The following is a 19175-nucleotide window of genomic DNA, read 5'->3' on the forward strand; positions in this document are numbered from 1 at the left end:
AATGAGAGCTCATGTTAGAGCTCACATTCCTACAGGCAGCTTGAAAATACCAAGCAAATTTCATTTTCTTTGACTTACGGAGTGCACTGACTACTTCAAAGTCTTAGTGATCTAGTACTCATTCTTCATCAGTCTGAAGTTAGTTATCCTAGTCTGTTAAGCACAGGATAATTATGCTTCGCTTGTCTGTTCAAGGTGATAAAAAAAACCATGAAGTTGTGTCTTATTGTCTGGCACACAGCTATATTTTCATGCTCTTCTTGATATATGTAGTAATGGAATCTCTGCAGCTATCCAACTGGGGCAATTGTAAGTCAGCAATTCAATCTTAAATTTCATTTCACATAAATGTGTTTGGAACATTCCATTCTTCTATTTACGTACAAATTATTTGGAATTTCCTATGAGCTCAAAATTCAGATTTTTTAAAAAATTATTATCTTTAAATTAAAAAGAGAAGTGAGGAAGAAATCCTGTGTATATGTGCACTTTCGGTATATTTTTATTTTTCATGTTAATTTTAGGGTTCAAGGTATGTCACTGTGTTACACTTATTTTCTTTTACATTTTAAGATTTTCCTCCTGGGAAGATTTTGAAGAGGAGCATGGCAAAGGAAGAGAGTATGGTTATGCAAGTCTTCACAAAGAGCTTGAACCATTTTTACTGAGAAGAGTTAAAAAAGATGTAGAAAAGTCTTTACCTGCTAAGGTTGAGCAAATTCTGAGGATGGAAATGAGTGCATTGCAGAAGCAATATTACAAGTAACACCACTTTTTAAATTTTTCTGTTTTAGTGAGATGAATATATGCAGATTACTGAACTCTAATAATTTTCATAAAACAGTTTGAGTTAGGGGCAAAAAAAATAAAAAGCACCTTTTTAGGATTTCAGAACTGTGAAATTCTGTGAAGCAAACTCTTTGAGATTTATGTTGGTGTAATCTCTGTCCATTTAGCTTCTATTTTTTGGCATATTTGTTCATCTTATTCGGGGCTTTTTAGAATTTATTTGTTTATATCTTGCCCTCACGATTCCACATGTAGTTACTCACACTGTATATCTTAAATCATAGGTGGATTTTAACACGGAATTATAAAGCCCTCAGTAAAGGTTCAAAAGGCAGTACCTCAGGCTTTCTGAACATTATGATGGAACTTAAGAAGTGTTGCAACCATTGCTACCTCATTAAACCACCAGATGATAATGAATTCTATAATAAACAGGAGGCCTTGCAGGTAACATTACATTCTTTTGTGTGAAAAATGTTTTAGATCTGTAATATGCACACAGTAATTTTACAGCCTATTTGGCAATTTATTACTTTTATTAAAGTACATTAGGAACGAACAAGATCTCTAAAATGTGCATCCTGGATTTTTTCTTACAATATGAAATATTGTAATGCAATACAAATGGAAACGCATGTAGGTGGCATTGGTACACCTGCAATCTATGTCATAACATTAAGTTATCAGCAGAATGTTTTAAGCTTATTTGTAATCTGATATTGTTTTCCATATGCTCGCAAATGAGTAAAATGAGAAGAAACAAAAGTAAGGAATATCAAAATATGTTTGTTTGGTTTTTTTTTTGTTGTTGTTGTTGTTGTTGTTGTTGTTGTTGTTGTTGTTGTCACAGATGAACATTAACTCTACCAAAATTAACACTACCAAAGATGGATTGTGACTTTTTAAGTAAAAATTGACTAGAACTTGTATCAAAACTGTTGGAAAGTACACAGCAATAGATATAAGGATTGTTGTCAACAACGTAATTTATATCAATTTTTTTTTTCTAAATATCTTTTTATTCCTGTAATCTTTGAAATTTGTAATTTAAATAGATTTTCCCAAAAATACTAGTTTATACAGTGACAACTAGTGATAACAAGCTCTTTTGTATTATGAAGTATTTCTTAAAGGCAGAAGCTGTTTTGATTTCAAGTTGGCACACTCTACTGTATAACTGTGTTATGTGTTATAATGAATGTCAGGATGACTCTTTTTTTTTTTTCCCTCCCACATCAGTACACAGGAAAACAAGTCAGTAACTGCAATGCTGTTAGCGTTGAGATAAATTGATTTTATAATCCATATTTCTTTAATAGCATTTGATACGTAGCAGTGGGAAACTAATCCTTCTTGACAAACTACTGATTCGGCTGCGAGATCGTGGCAACAGAGTTTTGATTTTCTCTCAGATGGTGAGGATGCTGGACATCCTGGCAGAATATCTAAAGTACCGCCAGTTTCCCTTTCAGGTAATGATCTCAAGTAACCAAGAGGTGTTCATCCCGAACTTACGAAAAATCACGTTTTTACTCCGAGGGGGGCAGAGTAATGGAATACGTAGTTCAGATGTTACGAAATCTCCATTCTCTGTGATGCTTAAAAGCCAAGTGGACATGGTCCTGGGCAGCCTTCTGTAGCAGACCTTGCTTGAGCACAGACAAGATGACTTCTAAAGGTCCTTGCCGGTGTTTCAGCTGTCTGTGACTATCTGTTCTTTACCATTTTGCTTAAGAAAAGAAAGCAACTTTGAATTTAAAAGATTTTGTGAAGGAGTATGTTAACATTCCTTCTTTTTGTTCCTTCACGTTACTATTTTATCAGTTGAAAAGTCAGGTTACTGTGATGGGAATATGGCTAAAGAATTACTTTCAGACTGTAGTTTTCAATCTCTTCAGAGACTTGATGGATCAATAAAAGGGGAATTGAGGAAGCAAGCACTGGATCATTTCAATGCAGAAGGATCAGAGGTATGGTAATTATTTTTTCCTAATTTGTTTTTTTTTCCCAAGAAGCACTGTATAAAAAGGAAGTTGATGACATTGAATTTTATGCATCAGTAAGGTTGAAATTATGTTATTCTTGCCTAGATTGTAAGGTTTACATTATGAATTTTTATAACATTAAGTAGAAAATTCATAGTTTATGAAACTAGTATTTAATGAATTGTGTAGTTGTAATATTTTTATATTGTTTCAATGCACTTTGTCAAAGTAGTTTTAATTAGTACTGCACTATAAAAATAATTCAACTCTTTTGCACAGTAAGACATGTCATTTACAAAAGTGGTGAACTTAAGTCTTTAGCACAGAAAGCATACTTAAGCAAGTGACTGAAGTGAGTTTTGTATTATGTACAATCATCTTTAATTGCTTTAAATATGGCTTCTGTTATCTGTTTTTATGCTACCTACTTAACGTGCCCTGGAGGGAAAAAATGATTTCTGATTTCTAACTGTTCCTTGTATATTACCTGTGAATTTACAGTCACCTCTGTTATAGCTTTTATTCATTTATTTATTTTAAATGCACTGGGGGATTTCTAGCTCGTTTAACACTCCTAATATGTGGGCCATCAATTTGATCAGGTGTTGTCCTTTTTTTTTTTTTTTTGGTGATGGAGAGTGCTGTTTTTTTCTTGGTAATAGGATTACATTTCTCAGTTGCTGATGAGTTTCTGTTTCTGTTGTGACTGAGGAGGAAAGACTTAACTCTGTGTTGTAAACTTCGGATACCTCTAAATCCAAGTTTAGTTTTATCTGTTTAAAATTTTTAAACTTTTAGCACAGACATTGCCACTGTCTGAAATCTGTGCGGTTATACTGTGCAGTTTTTGAGGTGAAGAAGAACCTAAATGTCACACAGTTTCCAGGAAAGGAGGTGAATTCCACATTTAGACAGCAGCAGAATTATGTTTTCTGTTCTATTCTCAATTTCTTTACTGAAAAAAATTATAAAACTCCATATATTTTTGGCCATTAATGAGCAGTGGTCTTCATGGAAATGTGTAGCATAATTTCCAGGACTCGTTTCTAGTCATGGCTTTTGCTGTTTGTTATGTTAGTTAAACTGAGATTTTTTTTTCCTATTTTACCTTCTCTTGAATTTCATATCCTATTTTATTGCACATCTTAAGTTCCTTCTGTAGTCCTTCGTAGCTATCTCCAAATAATTCTGTGTCATCTGCGAGCTTTATCATCTCATTACTCATCCTATTTTCATGCTGCTTATAAATATGTCGAACAGCAGTGACCCAGGAAGAACAGTTCTACTTCATGTCTCTTGACTTAACCAATTTGCATCAGCTATGATATATAAAACTATTTCTTGTTTTGTGATTGCAGGATTTCTGTTTTTTACTATCTACCAGAGCTGGAGGATTAGGTATTAACTTGGCATCTGCTGACACTGTAGTTATATTTGATTCGGACTGGAATCCACAGAATGATCTGCAGGCACAGGCGAGAGCTCATAGAATTGGACAGAAGAAACAGGTACACACTCCGCTTGAAGCTTCAAAATTGAAGGATGATTCCATACAGTAGCTGTCAGCTGTCTGTGTGGGCCACTGCAGTATTTGTGTGTTTAGAAAGTAATTAATAATTGAATGGTTGTATTCAGAAATGTTCATAAATGCTCAATTTTTATTCGGTTTTTAAATTCCCTGAAATTGAGACAAAGTATGGCAGCAGTGATGTATGGATGGAGGGGGGAGAAAAGTTCTGGGTTCGCCTGTTTAACCTTCATTGGGATCATCAGGCACACTACCCTTAGTAAAGTATTTCATAGTTCTCTTTGAGTTTCTTCCGTTTCTTTTCTTGGAGAAGACATGCCATAATAATCAAAAATACAACAATTTTGTGTATAGCAAAAATTGTGGCTAGTCACTGAGCTTAAAAAGAGACAAGTCTTGAGTTTATTTCTCTATTTTTTAAACTGCTTATGTGAAGACATCACTGAAAAAATATTCATGTGTGAAGCCAGTCAATAAAATTAAAAAGATAAGTAGATGTAGATTCACACTTCTCTTTGTTGTTTCTTAATGTTTTGAAATGTACAGGTTAATATTTATCGGCTAGTAACAAAAGGATCAGTAGAAGAAGATATTCTTGAAAGAGCCAAGAAAAAGATGGTACTAGACCATTTAGTAATTCAGAGAATGGACACGACAGGAAAAACTGTTCTGCATACAGGTTCTACTCCATCAAGGTACATTTGTGTTATCTTATACATAAATTTATATTTAATTGTATTTGATAGATAAGTAAAAATGTCAGTAATTTCACTGATTAATAAAAGGCGAAACAAGGTTAGATAAAATAAAAGCTTCAAAGTGTATTGTCTTTGTAGATTTTTGTTTCTGTACTAAGTTTTATTTAACAGTAAAAAAAGTGCTTAACTGGTTCATGATTAAAAAAATGTTCTAAAATAAAATGGTTTTACTGAAACATTTTGTATTTCAGCTCTACACCTTTTAATAAAGAAGAGTTATCAGCAATTTTGAAGTTTGGTGCCGAGGAACTTTTTAAAGAACCTGAAGGAGAAGAACAGGAGCCCCAGGTAGGTAGATTTTATAGACAAAACAACCTAAAATATATATGAGTTATTTAGTTGTAAAGAAAATTTTCATCTTTTTCAGGAAATGGATATAGACGAAATCTTGAAGAGAGCTGAAACTCGGGAGAACGAGCCAGGTCCATTGACTGTAGGGGATGAGCTGCTTTCACAGTTCAAGGTAGAGCTCTGTCCTCTTCCTCCTGTCATAATTACTTTTCTTTATAAAAATAACATGATGTTCTGCATCTGTTAGTTCTGAATCTCTTTCTAGTAAAATGTCTTTTAATCTCTACTGTCTGTGCAAGTATTTAAAAGTATGTAATGTGTTACTAAAATAAGAAATATTTATGAATGTGTTAATGACTACAATTCTGGATTGTGGTTTCTTAATGCCTTTGATGTTAAGCAGCTGTGGTATTTTTAAACACAGTCTTAATTGATGACTTTTAGAAAGTGCTTTCAGCCCTGTAGTATACTTGAATGCCATATATTTCATGTTACTGGTTAATAATATTACAGTGTAGGAACAGTTTATAAACGCATAAAATATGGAACTTAGTTTCCCTAAAACATTAGCAGATAAGTCTTATTTAAATAAAGCTATGTATTTACTACATATGTTCTGATATATAAGGTGGCAAATTTTTCCAATATGGATGAAGATGATATTGAGTTGGAACCAGAAAGAAATTCAAGAAATTGGGAAGAAATCATCCCAGAATCCCAGCGGAGAAGAATAGAGGAGGAGGAAAGACAAAAAGAACTTGAAGAAATATACATGCTCCCAAGGATGAGAAACTGTGCAAAACAGGTACCTCTGTCTGTGTTTTTACGTTGATGTTTTCTTTTGGGTTTTTGCCTTTCTTTTTCTCCCCTTCTCTGAATTCATGTTTTTGTCAGACTAGATAAGACTTAACTATGTGTGAATTATGTAGCTTTGAATTCTTATTCTGAAATTCCAGATCAGCTTTAATGGAAGCGAAGGAAGACGTAGTAGGAGCAGGAGATATTCTGGATCTGACAGTGACTCCATCACAGAAAGAAAAAGGCCAAAAAAGCGTGGGAGACCTCGAACTATTCCTCGAGAAAATATTAAAGGATTCAGTGATGCAGAGATCAGGCGGTAAGATATGGGTGATGTGTATGTTTGTAAATGGATCAGACAGGTGTTTTCTGGTTAGTTTTGACTATTCTAGAGTTCAAAAATACAGAAAACAGCTGATCTGATTTATCTCAAACTGATTAGAAAACTTCCTTCCTAGACTCTTTTGTACATTTCTACATTTTGTATCTTTTGTTCTCTGTGGTGCTGACAAAATGAATTATTATGTCAAAAATGAGCTCCATTTTGTGAGGAGAAAACTAGCTTGGAAGATGTCACCCAGTTGTTTTACATTTGATTATCATAAGCTGCTCTTAATTCCTGCATCTTCTGAGTGCAGCAACTTCAGAAAATCGTCCATCCAACAGGTCATCTTTTAACATGTGCAAAACAATGTACTTCCCATTGTTTTATTTGAAAGTTGTAGAAAGGTTATGTTTATCTTTGTGATGAGAAATGCAAAAGCTTGAGTGGGTTTTGTTTTCATACTTGTTCATACTGTAATTGAATTAATCTAATAAGCTGCATTTTTAGAACAAAAAATGCAAAGTCCTGTTGGAGAAATAAATATTATGCACCTCCTCCTATCAAAACAATGCTATAAATTCTTTTGACAGGAGAAAGAATTTTTTTACTTTACCTTTATGGCTTTATGAAATGATTCAGAAATTTAGGTTGCTCGCATTTCTTTAAAATATTTTATATCTTTCAAAATCTTTCTCATTATAATAATAACCCTTAATAATCCTTTGGAAATCCTTGTTGCTCTTTTGTTTCAGTTAACAGCACAGCTAGTTGCTTATCATTTTGAAGCTATTCATGTGCTTGCACTTGCAATTTGCATTTTCATTTCATTCCCTTTTTATCCTGGTATTTACAGTTTCTTTCCATCACTTATTTTTTCCAACAGCAGTAATATTTTTTGTCTTTTATGTTGTGTTTTCTTATTCTCTATTCACCAGAATTCTACATTTGTTTTTTATGGCTAAAGACATCTAGTTGCTGAATTGAGTCAAGTGAAAATATAGTAATAAAAATTATTAGGGATAAGTAGTATAAATTGTACCTTCTGTTGCCTTATTCATATCAGTTCTTAAACCAAATACTGTACTGACTTTGTGTAGATTGTCTGGATATACTAAGCTGCCCTAGTCTCTCTGGTTTTGAGTTTTAGAAAAATCTTATCACAATTCTGTATGGTCAGTTCAAACAGTTTAAAACTAATGTGTTTAGTTAAGCATACATTGAAACTGCAAATTATTTTCTTTTACTAGGTTTATCAAGAGTTACAAGAAATTTGGTGGCCCTCTAGAAAGGTAAGCTTATTTAATTAAAATTGTATAGCAACTTGGAACCTCGTTTGCATAAAAACAAGAAACAATATACCAAGAAACCTTAGACTTGGGAGAAAATGATGTGTGTAGTCTTGTAACTTGACTATAGTACAATTTTGGCTTAATGTTGTCCCTTCTGTGATATGTGTTCAGATAGCTACACTGGAAACCTTTCAGTTTTGCAGGACTGCTTGCTCTTTTTCTTTGTATTTTACCTATTCCTTTGTTTAAGCTTCTTTGGTTATAGGCGTTCAGCTGTCGTGTTTGCTAGCCTGTTGAAAACCTGCTGATTTATCTAGTGTGATTGTCAAAGTTACTTTTCCAACTTAGTTTTAAATTTTTTGCATTATTCCATTGTTTTGAGAAAAATCTGCCATCCTTATTGTCATGGTTTAACCCAACTGGCTACGCAGCACCACACTCCTTTTTTAATCTCTCATGCGGGAGAGATAAAAATAAATAAATAAATAAAAAGGGAAAAAAGAAGCCCACTCATGTGGGATAAAATAAGTATTTAATAAGAGAAAAGAAAAAGAGTAATAGTTACGACTCTATATATGTTCATTCATATATATACACTTACACACACACTCACATATATTATATACACATGTATATGTATATATAAATATAATAAATGATGCACAAGCAGTTGCCTACCATTCCCCAACCAATTCCCAGCTAGCCCCTTCTGTGCAGCAGAAGAGAGCAAGTTAAACTCACAGCCCCTTCAGAGGTCCTTCCTCTTGTTATCATACAGTGTGGAATATCCCTTTGGCCAATTGCAGCCAGCTGCCCTACTACTGTTCCTTCCTACCTCCTTCACTGCAGATTGCCTCAGCTCTGTTACAACACTGCTTAGCGACAAGTATATAAACATAGGTCTGTTATCAACATTGATTTTCTTCTAAAGCCAATGCGTAGTGTTATATTAGACGCTTTGAAGAAAGTAGTTCCATCCCAGCTGAAAATAAGATATTTCTTTTCCTTAAAAATCTTTGTAGTCTACATGAGGCTATTATTTGCAATCTTTTTTTTTTTTTTTTAATGTACGGTACTAGAGTTAAAAACTATAGTCCTTTTTAGTTCTTGTTATCTGATACCTGTCCTCCAATACCTGAATCACTTGTATGTGTGATTGTTGTAATTCCTGTATTCTTTTCTTTAGCTTTTTTTTAACTTCACAGATCATAATTGTACACAAGTTAGCAAGTACAGGTGACTGATAAATGATCATTTGTCTAGTGTCAAAAACTGAACGAGTCATTCACAATTACTGAAGTGACAGAGCTATAATAGTGTTAATTTTTTTATTACAGGTTAGATGCTATAGCTAGAGATGCTGAGCTTGTTGATAAATCTGAGACTGACCTTAGACGTTTGGGTGAGCTTGTACATAATGGATGCATTAAGGCTTTAAAGGACAATTCATCTGGACAAGAAAGAGCAGGTACAGTGTGTTTGGATGTGCATGTGATGCAAAATAAGAAGTGTCAAGAAGTCTAAATTATTTTTGCAGTGTGATCATGCCAATAAATAGTTGTGTTAGGGGAAAATACAAATATAAATGTTAGCATGGATAATTTTTAAAAATGGTATGGTGAGAAAATAATTTTTTCATTTCTGTGTGTGAAGTGTCATTGTGGTACACAGTATATTTTTACAGTACTGTGAGATTTAGAATTAATTTCTTACTCTTTGACGGACTGAGCATCTGGAACTTAATTGGACCATTTAGTTAAGAAAAAATAATTCCTTACATCTATAGCAGCAAACTTGCTTGTTTTCTGTGTCTTTCCATAAAATGCATGTAACAGCTAACATATTAATACTCTCGTCATTTGTTTTTAGGAGGTAGACTGGGGAAGGTTAAAGGCCCAACATTTCGAATCTCAGGAGTGCAGGTGAATGCAAAACTCGTCATCTCTCACGAAGAAGAGCTGGCACCCCTGCACAAATCCATTCCTTCAGATCCAGAAGAAAGGAAAAGGTAATTTCTTTTTGTAAAGGAAGTTGTCATGTAAAAAATAATTGGGCTTCATCTGCTTTATTCAGACAACTGTAATTCATAGCGTGCTGCGATGGTGTTCTACCTCCATTCCCTATAGGGACTGGCTGCTGCAGCAACCTACTCCATATTTTTCTTTCTTTATTCATTCACTTCACAAGTCAGCACCAGCTTTGGTTTGTGAACTGCATTCACTGAGGACTGTGTTTGGTTTTCATAGTAATCCAGACTAGAAGTCTCACTTGCTGAGTAACTGTTGTGTCATCACTGCTTGAGGGAAAATAGTGTTTGTCAAACTGCAGCAGATGGTAACTGATGGTAGTTGTTATCACTCAGAACTGCTTTGGCTTTATGCATCGCTGTTCTTAGATTATCCATATATTTAGTCAGCAGTTACACTTGATGATGTTTTATGCTTTTCTTCACGGTTAGCTAACTGTGGTATAACCCAGAGCCACAAACTGATGTATTTGTTCTTCACACTGTAATCTTGATCAGCTTGAAAACGTATTTCAATGCTGATTTAAATAAATATTTTGTGAAAATGTTAAAGAAATACGGTAGATACACAGATTGATTTCCTGAATATAACAATATCTTAGTGGTGTAAATAGGTTTATTTTTTCTGTTCTTAATGTGTTTCCCTTTCACTTCCTACATTCCAGTGGTAAAAATCCCTTATTTGTCTAATTTATTTCTGCTAGATATGTCATCCCATGCCACACCAAGGCTGCTCACTTTGATATAGATTGGGGTAAAGAAGATGATTCCAATCTGTTAGTAGGCATCTATGAATATGGCTATGGCAGCTGGGAAATGATAAAAATGGATCCAGATCTCAGCTTAACACAGAAGGTATGTCATCTACGGCATTTCATCAAGGACTTCTTTTGTTTATGAATAACATTAATAACAACTACGAAAAGTGTTTATTTTTTGGCAACTGAAATTGCTAAGATTTTGCATGTCTGTAGTACTTCTACATTTCTGTATTTTGGTATGTTATTAGATTTTAAGACTTCAGTATTCAACTGAAGCATGCCTTCTTATGCTTCCTTATTTCTGTGTGTTTGGGCTTTTTTCATTTGAATTCTTTCTTTTCTGTCTTCTGCTATTTTAGATGTTTTTATTGTATTTGCCTTGTTCTTGAGCTTTTGGGGAAGGAGCTTGTACTAGATAGATATTGTGGTTGGTTTCTTTGTCACTATTAATCCCAACATTCTTCAGTCGAAACTTTTCATCGTGGCACAAAAATAGCCATCATCAGACTGCAGTGTTTGAGTTGTTGCTTGGCAGTCGTGCACAATAGATTTAGGAAAAAACTGTGCTGTTGCAAGCAACTGGTAGCTTTGGAATTCAAGGAGCAAGGTTTGCATCTAAGTTTGTTTAATAATGATTTCTACTTCTGCCTTCCATTATTGTTTTTGTTTTATGAAACCACACATCTATGCTTTCTGTATCCTGTAATAATGGGTTTTGCATTTAGAAGGTGCATGAGGCAGAGACAAAAGTTCTGTGTGTGACTGGTAAAGAAGCACAGAATTTCTTAGGTAAATAATGAAAATGGAAACAGAAATCTGAGGGTAGTTTCAGTTTGTTCTGAACTCTGTGAGGAATTTCGAAGCCTTTGTATTGGCTGTGATTAGAGAGAAATGAAAACATTTAAGAAATTCTCCCATGGCTTTCAAGCATGCTGACATATTTGCTTGACATAGTTGAAGTGGTAGGATTCACCATCTTTTATGAAGATTTTTTTTGTTCTGAGTGCTCTAAGCTAGCATATCTGAAAATTTGATAATGCATATTCACAATTCATACTACCAATGTTCTCCTTAGATTTTACCTGATGATCCAGATAAGAAACCCCAGGCAAAGCAGCTACAGACCCGTGCAGACTACCTCATTAAATTACTGAATAAAGACCTTGCAAGGAAGGAAGCACAAAGGCTTGCTGGTGCAGTAAGTAAAATTTGGCATTCATATGCAAGACAAAGTAATACACTTAGGGGGTTGTCAGTAGAACTTTCTGATTTTTTAGTTCTTGTTTTTACTTTTTGTAGTGTTTGTAATCATACTACAAGAGATGAACATAGTAAATGAATTGCAACTATATCTTGTATGTTGTCTACCTTACTTGTTTGTATTCTCTGCTGTTGCTCTGTGCTTTGTATACAGTACAGAGGAAAGTGATAATTGATAGTTGCAATAAATAAGATTAAAATTCTGTTTGATGTAATTCTGCAATTATGGTGAGAAGGTATTTGTCTGATGTAGTAAAAGTACTAATTTGCATTCAGGGCAATTCCAAGAGAAGGAAGACAAGAAGTAAGAAGAATAAGATAAAGGCTTCAAAAATAAAAGAAGAAATAAAAAGTGATTCTTCACCACAACCCTCAGAAAAAACTGATGAAGATGATGATGAGGAGGATAACAAGGTAAATATCTTTCATATTTTGAAGATGTTAGTAGCAGTTCATATTTTATTTTCTGTTTGACCTAGTAAAAACAGAGTACCTAAATGGCCTCTTCTTCCTGTGGCTGCTGTTGTTAATCAGTACAATCACATGGAATTTAAGAATATACCAGTAGATAAAGAATTATGACAAGTTTTCCAAATTATATTATAAAATAATTTTTGTGGTCTTATGAAAAATAACATTATTTAATTTCAATGTTATTTAAATACCTAGAGCATTGTATCTGCTAGAAGTGTAAATCTAATGAAAGTGCAAATATAAAACTGCAGTCTCTGGCTAGTGTGTTGTTACTACTAACACTGATTCTTCAGATATATGTTTTTGTTCAGGCACAGGGGAAAAAAAATCAAATTCATTTAGAAGCAGCAGCATCAATAAATGATGTTTTGAAATGTGCATGTGTAAGTTCCAGGTTATGTCACGACTTTCATTATCTGAAAAGGCTACTTAATCTTGTGTTACTTCAGATGTATTTCATAAGGTTCTGCTTTGTTAGATCTTTTTAATATATTTATTACAAAGCCAAAACCACTTTGGCTTGGAGAGAACAACATAGGTAACATTTAATATCATGTCACGCCTATGTTTATGATTATGAAATCAATTTAAGTAATTAAATGCAAATCATTAACTAAAATCCTTCCTACTTGGTTTAGATAACCTAAATGGAAGTATCTTTCATAATCATTTTAAACTATGACGTACCTCTGTAATTATCAATTCTCTCTGCAAAGAATAAAATACTAATGCAAATATATATCACAGAAGGGTAGAGGTTGGAATGGACCACTGGAGATAATCTAGTTCAACCCCTCTGCTAAAGCTGGTTCCCTGCAGTAGGTGTGTACTTGAAATTGATTAGGGCAGAGAAGAATTATGATACAGTTTATGATACAGTTATGTTAAAAAAAAATAAATAAGTCATTTTTAACTAAAGCCTTCCTGTATGTTATTTAGATTCTTTTATGAAGAATAGGTAAAGACAGTAACAAACTACCAACAAACAAGCCTTTCTATGCAGACTGGTTTGTTTTATAGATACAATAACTTGAATAGTTTATTTAGAATGTAAGGCTTAGAACTGTGTGTGTTGTCACCACAAAGTAAAATTGATATTGGCAGCCGAATCATAAAACTATGTAAATTATAATTTAAAACTACTTGAAAGAGTGAGTGTCAGACTTACTCTGTTATGAGAGTCCACTCTTAACAGAAGACATTGCTAGTCTATTTGTTGACTTGTTGTGGTTTAGGAGAATAACTAAAATGTCTTCTCCTCTCTCATACATTTAATAATGATTATGCAACACTTGAATACTTCTGAGCATAGACAAATGGTAGTACTTTTGGAAAAAAAAAATGGACTAGATCCTCAGGTACTCTTTAAACACCTAAACATTTGGCTCTAGCTACTTAACTTCCATATTTTGTGAATATTTAAAGCTCAGTAGTCAAAAATACTTTAAGCGTTCAGGAAGCATTTGTAGTCATTGGATTCTTGCAAGAAAGTTTCCATGGTATCTAAGTACTGAAGTCCTGATTGGACTGCCTACTTGATGTCTAATCTAAATAACTTTTCGATTCATTTGTTAGGTGTCCTTGTATTTACTTTTCTGCAAAAAGTTCAGTATTTTCTTGCCCAATCTGTATTTCAGATCAGTTCAGAGATAATGATAATGATTCTTGCATCTGTACGTACTACATTTATTACTTACTATTATAGTATTCTTCCATGTCTGAAAAGACATGAGCATCCATCTCTGACTTCTTAAGTAAATGTTACACCAATGATACGGCATTTATTTCATCGTGAAGTAACTATTTAGGCCACATCAGACAATCTGTAAGTAAGACTTCGTATCTGAACTTTTTTAAAAAAACAACAGAACAGTTCAAGAAAAAAGAAGGAATTTAGGATTCTCTCTGTGAATGTTTAATGTGGAAGCAGTAAAAAGTTACTGGGACAGTACTAACTAGAACTTCTAATATTCCTTAAATTGAGTGTCCTGAACAGTCTGCTCAGATTCGCAAATCTGTTTCCCTACAGTTTTTAGCTTCGAGCTCAATTATCTTTTACAGGAGCAGAATTCTTTGGGCATACAAAAAATTAAATGGAGGTAATTTCTCACCACTCATTACCATTGTCAAATCAGTACTTATTTTGTGTCACATCAAGGAAATGAAGAGTAGTCCTCATTTTTCTTTACAGCTGCATCCATTTCTACTTGATAGTTATTAAATCTATGTCAAAAAGGAAATGCACAGATAAAAAGTATGTTTTAATCTGATGATTATGAAACTTTTATAGGTAGGAACACAGTTTGATGTGACATATATGCTTGCATATTGCAGGATGAGATTGTTTCAGTGAAACATCTACATAAAAAAATAAAAACAGAAAAAGAAAATGAAGAAAAGCCTGAGCCAGATATTGGTATAAAGAAGGAAGCTGAAGAAAAAAGAGAGACAAAAGAGAAGGAAAATAAAAGGGATTTGAAAAGGGAGAAAAAAGAAAAAGAGGATAAGAAAGAATTAAAAGAAAAAGATAATAAAGAAAAGAGAGAAAACAAAGTAAAAGAATCCACACAGAAAGAAAAAGAAGTAAAGGAAGAGAAGGTAACTAGGTTTACTTATCTTATACAGCACTAGAAAAGGCAACTAGGTTTTTGTGAATTATTTTGAGTTGAAAAGATATTTTGGATCCAATCAGTTGTCCTTTCATTGAAATCTTTTACATTATTTGAAGTTCTGCTTTTACGACTTGCAACTATGAGGACAGGCATATGAAATAGGAAATTACTTCTTTAATTATACATGACTTATATGGATTGAGAACACAAGTGGATGCAAGAGACTCTTATTCCTCTTCCATTCTGGTTTTCCATCCTACAGAGAAAGTTGAATGTGTCATCACTGAAAGTAAGTATAGTTTTATTACCAGAGAGAATGCAGTAGTTGTCATCGTTTTCATACACCACAGGATAATTTCACACCCTAAGTACACTTAAACATTTAAACATACACTTAAACATTTTCATATTTTGCTCTTAGGTAAATGAGATCAAATCTGAAAATAAAGAAAAATATAAAAAAATTCCATTACTGGATACTCCAGTTCATATTACTGCAACCAGTGAACCAGTTCCTATCTCGGAAGAATCTGAAGAACTGGATCAGAAGACATTTAGTGTGGTAAGTCCCTTTTTAAAGATACCTTTCTGCTTTTCTAGATATTCTAAATTGACACAGTTCTGATATTATTGTAATGTTATATACAGCATTATTAATCACAGTAGCAGAGAGATCTCTTGCTAGTAAACTGTTAGGCCAGTGAATGTCACTGACATTATATTGAAGTTTCGTCTGTATTCAGGTCAGCAGTTTTATACTATTGCTTTTTGCATTTAGGCATTACAGTTTTCTCATCTTTCTTATCTAGTGGTCAGTATGCTGAAGAAATCTATCCTCAGTAAAAACTTAGATATTCTACTTGTTCAAGAGCAGAAGTTAATAAACAGGCTTTGGAAGGGTACTTTGAGCAATCATGAACTCTTCTGCTGTAGATGTTTTATCATACAGATGTCAACAGTTTTCTGTTTCTGCCAGACAGGTTTATTTGATCTATGGTAGTGTTAGACTGCAGCATGCAAATTAGATTCTCATCAGTCTGCCTGTCAGAGGTCTATATAAGTTTTTTAATTAAATATTGCAATTTACTCATTTATGATTCCCAGGATGCATCTCCAGTGATTCAGGTGGATTGGGGTGTGTGACTGAAAACCACTTGATTTCTGTGTACAGTTTATATTTTTTTTAATCACTTCTGCACTTCAGCAGTGAACTCTGTAAGCTGTTTGGTAAAAACTAGTTCAAGCTGTGGCTAGGTCAATGTGTTGTACAGCTGCTTAATTATTTAGTGACACGAACTAGCAGTGAAACTCTCCTTCTTGAACTCTTCCAGGGGTGGGGCTCCACAACTTCTCTTTTCTCAAGATTTTGACAAAGTGATGGTGGTATTCTTCAATGCCCTCCCCTCCCTTTTATTTTTAAATAAATAAATAAAGTCTGGTTCTGCAGTTGTAACATTTGTCCTTGCAGAGAACAATTCTGGTTTGTGTTTGTGCATGGAATAATATTTTTTGGCCAGGCTCTTATTTCTGAACTGCATTTTTTTTCTTATGCCATGGTCAGATCCCAATTAGCTAGCATGTTTAACTACATTTTCAAATATCAATTGCTGCTGCAGGTTGTTGAGGCTTAGTTGATTTGACTTACAGGGCAAGCAGAATATGCATTTCATCTTATTACAATGCCATTGTTATTATATGGAATTTCTGAGCAAGTATCATTTAAATCACACTGGCTGCTTCATGAGCATTTATTCTTAAAACAGTTGAATTAAAGTACAGAAATTCAACAAAGCACATATAAAGTGTATCGTTGCTGCCATCGGTGTTGTTACTTGCCTACACATATGGAAGACAGCTTTACTCTGAGTAGCTCAGGTTCTGCTAATATCTGCATAACGGTTAGGCTTAAAATCTTCTCAGAGAAGGAAAGCATCTTCTACTAAATGGCAAATAATCACAAAAACATCATTTTGAAATATGCTGAATGCTCTCACACTTAATCTTGAAATTCAGTTTTTAGCTTTTAAGTTGCTGAAAATAGGCCTTGTCCTAAATACTTGTGCTGAATTTTGTAGCAAATATTATCAAAGCTAGTTGTAATAACTCTTTCTCCTTCGAAAATCCTTTAGACTGAAGTATTATTTTCTTAAATCCTGAATATCCTTATTGTAAATCATGTCTTGCTTTTATATAGGAGTACAATTTCCAACTGAGTTTAAAATTCAACTTCTTCCAGTGGAAACCTGTAGTAAAACTAAATTTTAAGATCTCTTAGCAGAGTCTTGTGTTTCAGTTGGCTTATAACTATACTGCCTTTGCCTGTATAAATATCAGAGTAATGGGTGGGTCATGTTTTTGGTTTTTTTTTTTCCCCATTTTACAGTGCAAAGAAAGAATGAGGCCTGTCAAAGCAGCACTGAAACAGCTGGATAGACCAGAGAAGGGCCTTTCTGAAAGGGAGCAGCTGGAACATACTAGGCAGTGTCTAATCAAAATTGGGGATCACATTACAGAATGCCTGAAGGAGTACACAAATCCAGAGCAAATAAAACAGTGGAGGAAGTAAGTTTTTTCTGCATTGTTTTTCTTTTTTAACAAGGAAAATCTCTAATTGTTTGTACTAAACAGTGAAATGTTTAATTATGTCTCTTGTTTCTCGTTCATTATTTCTTGTATCTTTCTGCCGTTTTAAATAAGGATTCCAAAAAATGATTAGTAATGGACTTTCTCATATTGCATAGCAATGTGTTTTATCCAGTAGATGGAGTCATCTCACTTCTTAGAACAATAAATAACTGTTTTTTACATCCTTTTAACAGCGGGAAAGAGTTATTATCTTCAAGGATCTTTTTATTTCAACTTAGCGGATTTTTTTATTGGCACTAAAAATAGGCAATTCAAATGGGTATGCTGAAAATTTGCCTTGATTTTGATATGCAGAATACTTTCTTCTTTTTTAAATGTGCTCTAAATCGAATGACTTGATTTAAATAGTCATACTTCTATATTTCAAAATTAAGGGACTTTAAGTGCTTTTTATGCATTGTGAGGTGACATTTTTCGAAAAAAATCTATTTTTGTAAGCATATTGCACTGGTCAGTTCTTAATGCAGTTTGAGTTCATTCTGTCTTAATGTACATTTCAGTCATTTAAGTTTGAACATATATCCCGCATTTCCATATGCAAGCTATTTAAGTTCTATAATTCCCTTGCAGACTGTTGCTTCATCTGTTTTTGCTTGGTTTATTTCAAATTATTAACATGGTCCAAAATATATAAACAAGATCCATGTCTTGCATCCTGATAAACATAAATTTCTTTAAATGGAAAGACAATAGAACTATTATTCACAATAATGCTACAGTACCATTTCTAGACTGTTAAAATATGTATTCCAGCTGGTTTTGGTAAGTACTGTAAAGACACATAATCTTCATTTCAGAGTTACACAAGTATCTTTAGGCTCACCACTGACTTTTTATCTACCTTTGCAAACCTCTAGACTGAAACTGTAATGCTTAAATAGTGACAGTGAGGAGCAGACTGTTGCTTCCTGAGCCTGCACTTCAGATGTTTCTGAGCACCAGGATTATACGGTCTCTTTTAAGCATTTTACCAGTAAACTTGACTAAAAGAATTTTAGACTTCAGTTTATTTATCTGTAATCATGGATGCAAACTTTTTCTTCAGGGCTTTGGCAACTCAACAGCAAAAGACCTCAGTTAGTCTTCTTACTTCCTTTGTAGAACAGATTAGGCTTGAAGTTATTCCTGTGCTGCTTCTGTTCATTCTCAGATTTCTTGTTTGATTTCAAAAGCTTTGACCAGGCTCTAGAATTCTGTGGAAGATTTCTCTGATATTTTCAGGAAATAAGCTGTAAATCAAATGTCATACACTGGAAGAAACTTCAGTTCTGGAAGAATTTTCCCTCACATACTGTGTTTACTTAAATTTTAATTACTGAGTTATAAATACTCAAATTTTGTTAGATTTCAAACGATCTTGGAGAAACCGTACATAAACTGAAGGCAATATTTGTAAGCAGTTACACAAACTATTTTATTAACACAAATGTTATTACTACTTCATTTCACACACTTGGTTCTCTGAAGTAATGATGATAAATATGACAAGTTGTTGCAGGAATTCACTCATCAAATGCTTAAAGTACAGTTAAGTAATTCTTGCTGTGCGGGTAGGTAGTACTCTGTAGTGGATTTCATAGTGTCTTTTGTGTTGTTGAATTGATTTCAGTTAAACCCACAGTCTTTTGCATAA

At 33.6% G+C, this 19175-nt stretch overlaps 1 protein-coding gene across 3 annotated transcripts in view; it reads left to right on the forward strand.

The window, feature by feature from the left end:
- Positions 1–19175, forward strand: part of CHD1 (chromodomain helicase DNA binding protein 1) — a gene marked incomplete at both ends in the record, with an annotated part of 45005 nt that overhangs the window by 23810 nt on the left and 2020 nt on the right. For 2 of the 3 annotated variants that reach the window (XM_079548786.1, XM_079548787.1), the window contains 19 exons: positions 574–762; positions 1074–1236; positions 2109–2261; positions 2688–2759; positions 4133–4282; positions 4849–4997; positions 5252–5348; positions 5428–5523; positions 5980–6156; positions 6308–6468; positions 7722–7763; positions 9101–9231; positions 9633–9771; positions 10494–10644; positions 11626–11748; positions 12087–12224; positions 14619–14882; positions 15318–15458; positions 17280–17458. In XM_079548786.1, coding sequence (XP_079404912.1) covers positions 574–762; positions 1074–1236; positions 2109–2261; positions 2688–2759; positions 4133–4282; positions 4849–4997; positions 5252–5348; positions 5428–5523; positions 5980–6156; positions 6308–6468; positions 7722–7763; positions 9101–9231; positions 9633–9771; positions 10494–10644; positions 11626–11748; positions 12087–12224; positions 14619–14882; positions 15318–15458; positions 17280–17458 — 2715 coding nt within the window. The remainder of the gene's footprint in view (positions 1–573; positions 763–1073; positions 1237–2108; positions 2262–2687; positions 2760–4132; positions 4283–4848; positions 4998–5251; positions 5349–5427; positions 5524–5979; positions 6157–6307; positions 6469–7721; positions 7764–9100; positions 9232–9632; positions 9772–10493; positions 10645–11625; positions 11749–12086; positions 12225–14618; positions 14883–15317; positions 15459–17279; positions 17459–19175) is intronic. The other variant, XM_079548788.1, reaches the window with a different exon arrangement.

Source organism: Tetrao urogallus (assembly GCF_951394365.1).
Source record: "Tetrao urogallus genome assembly, chromosome: Z".
NCBI classification, from domain to species: Eukaryota; Metazoa; Chordata; class Aves; order Galliformes; family Phasianidae; genus Tetrao; species Tetrao urogallus.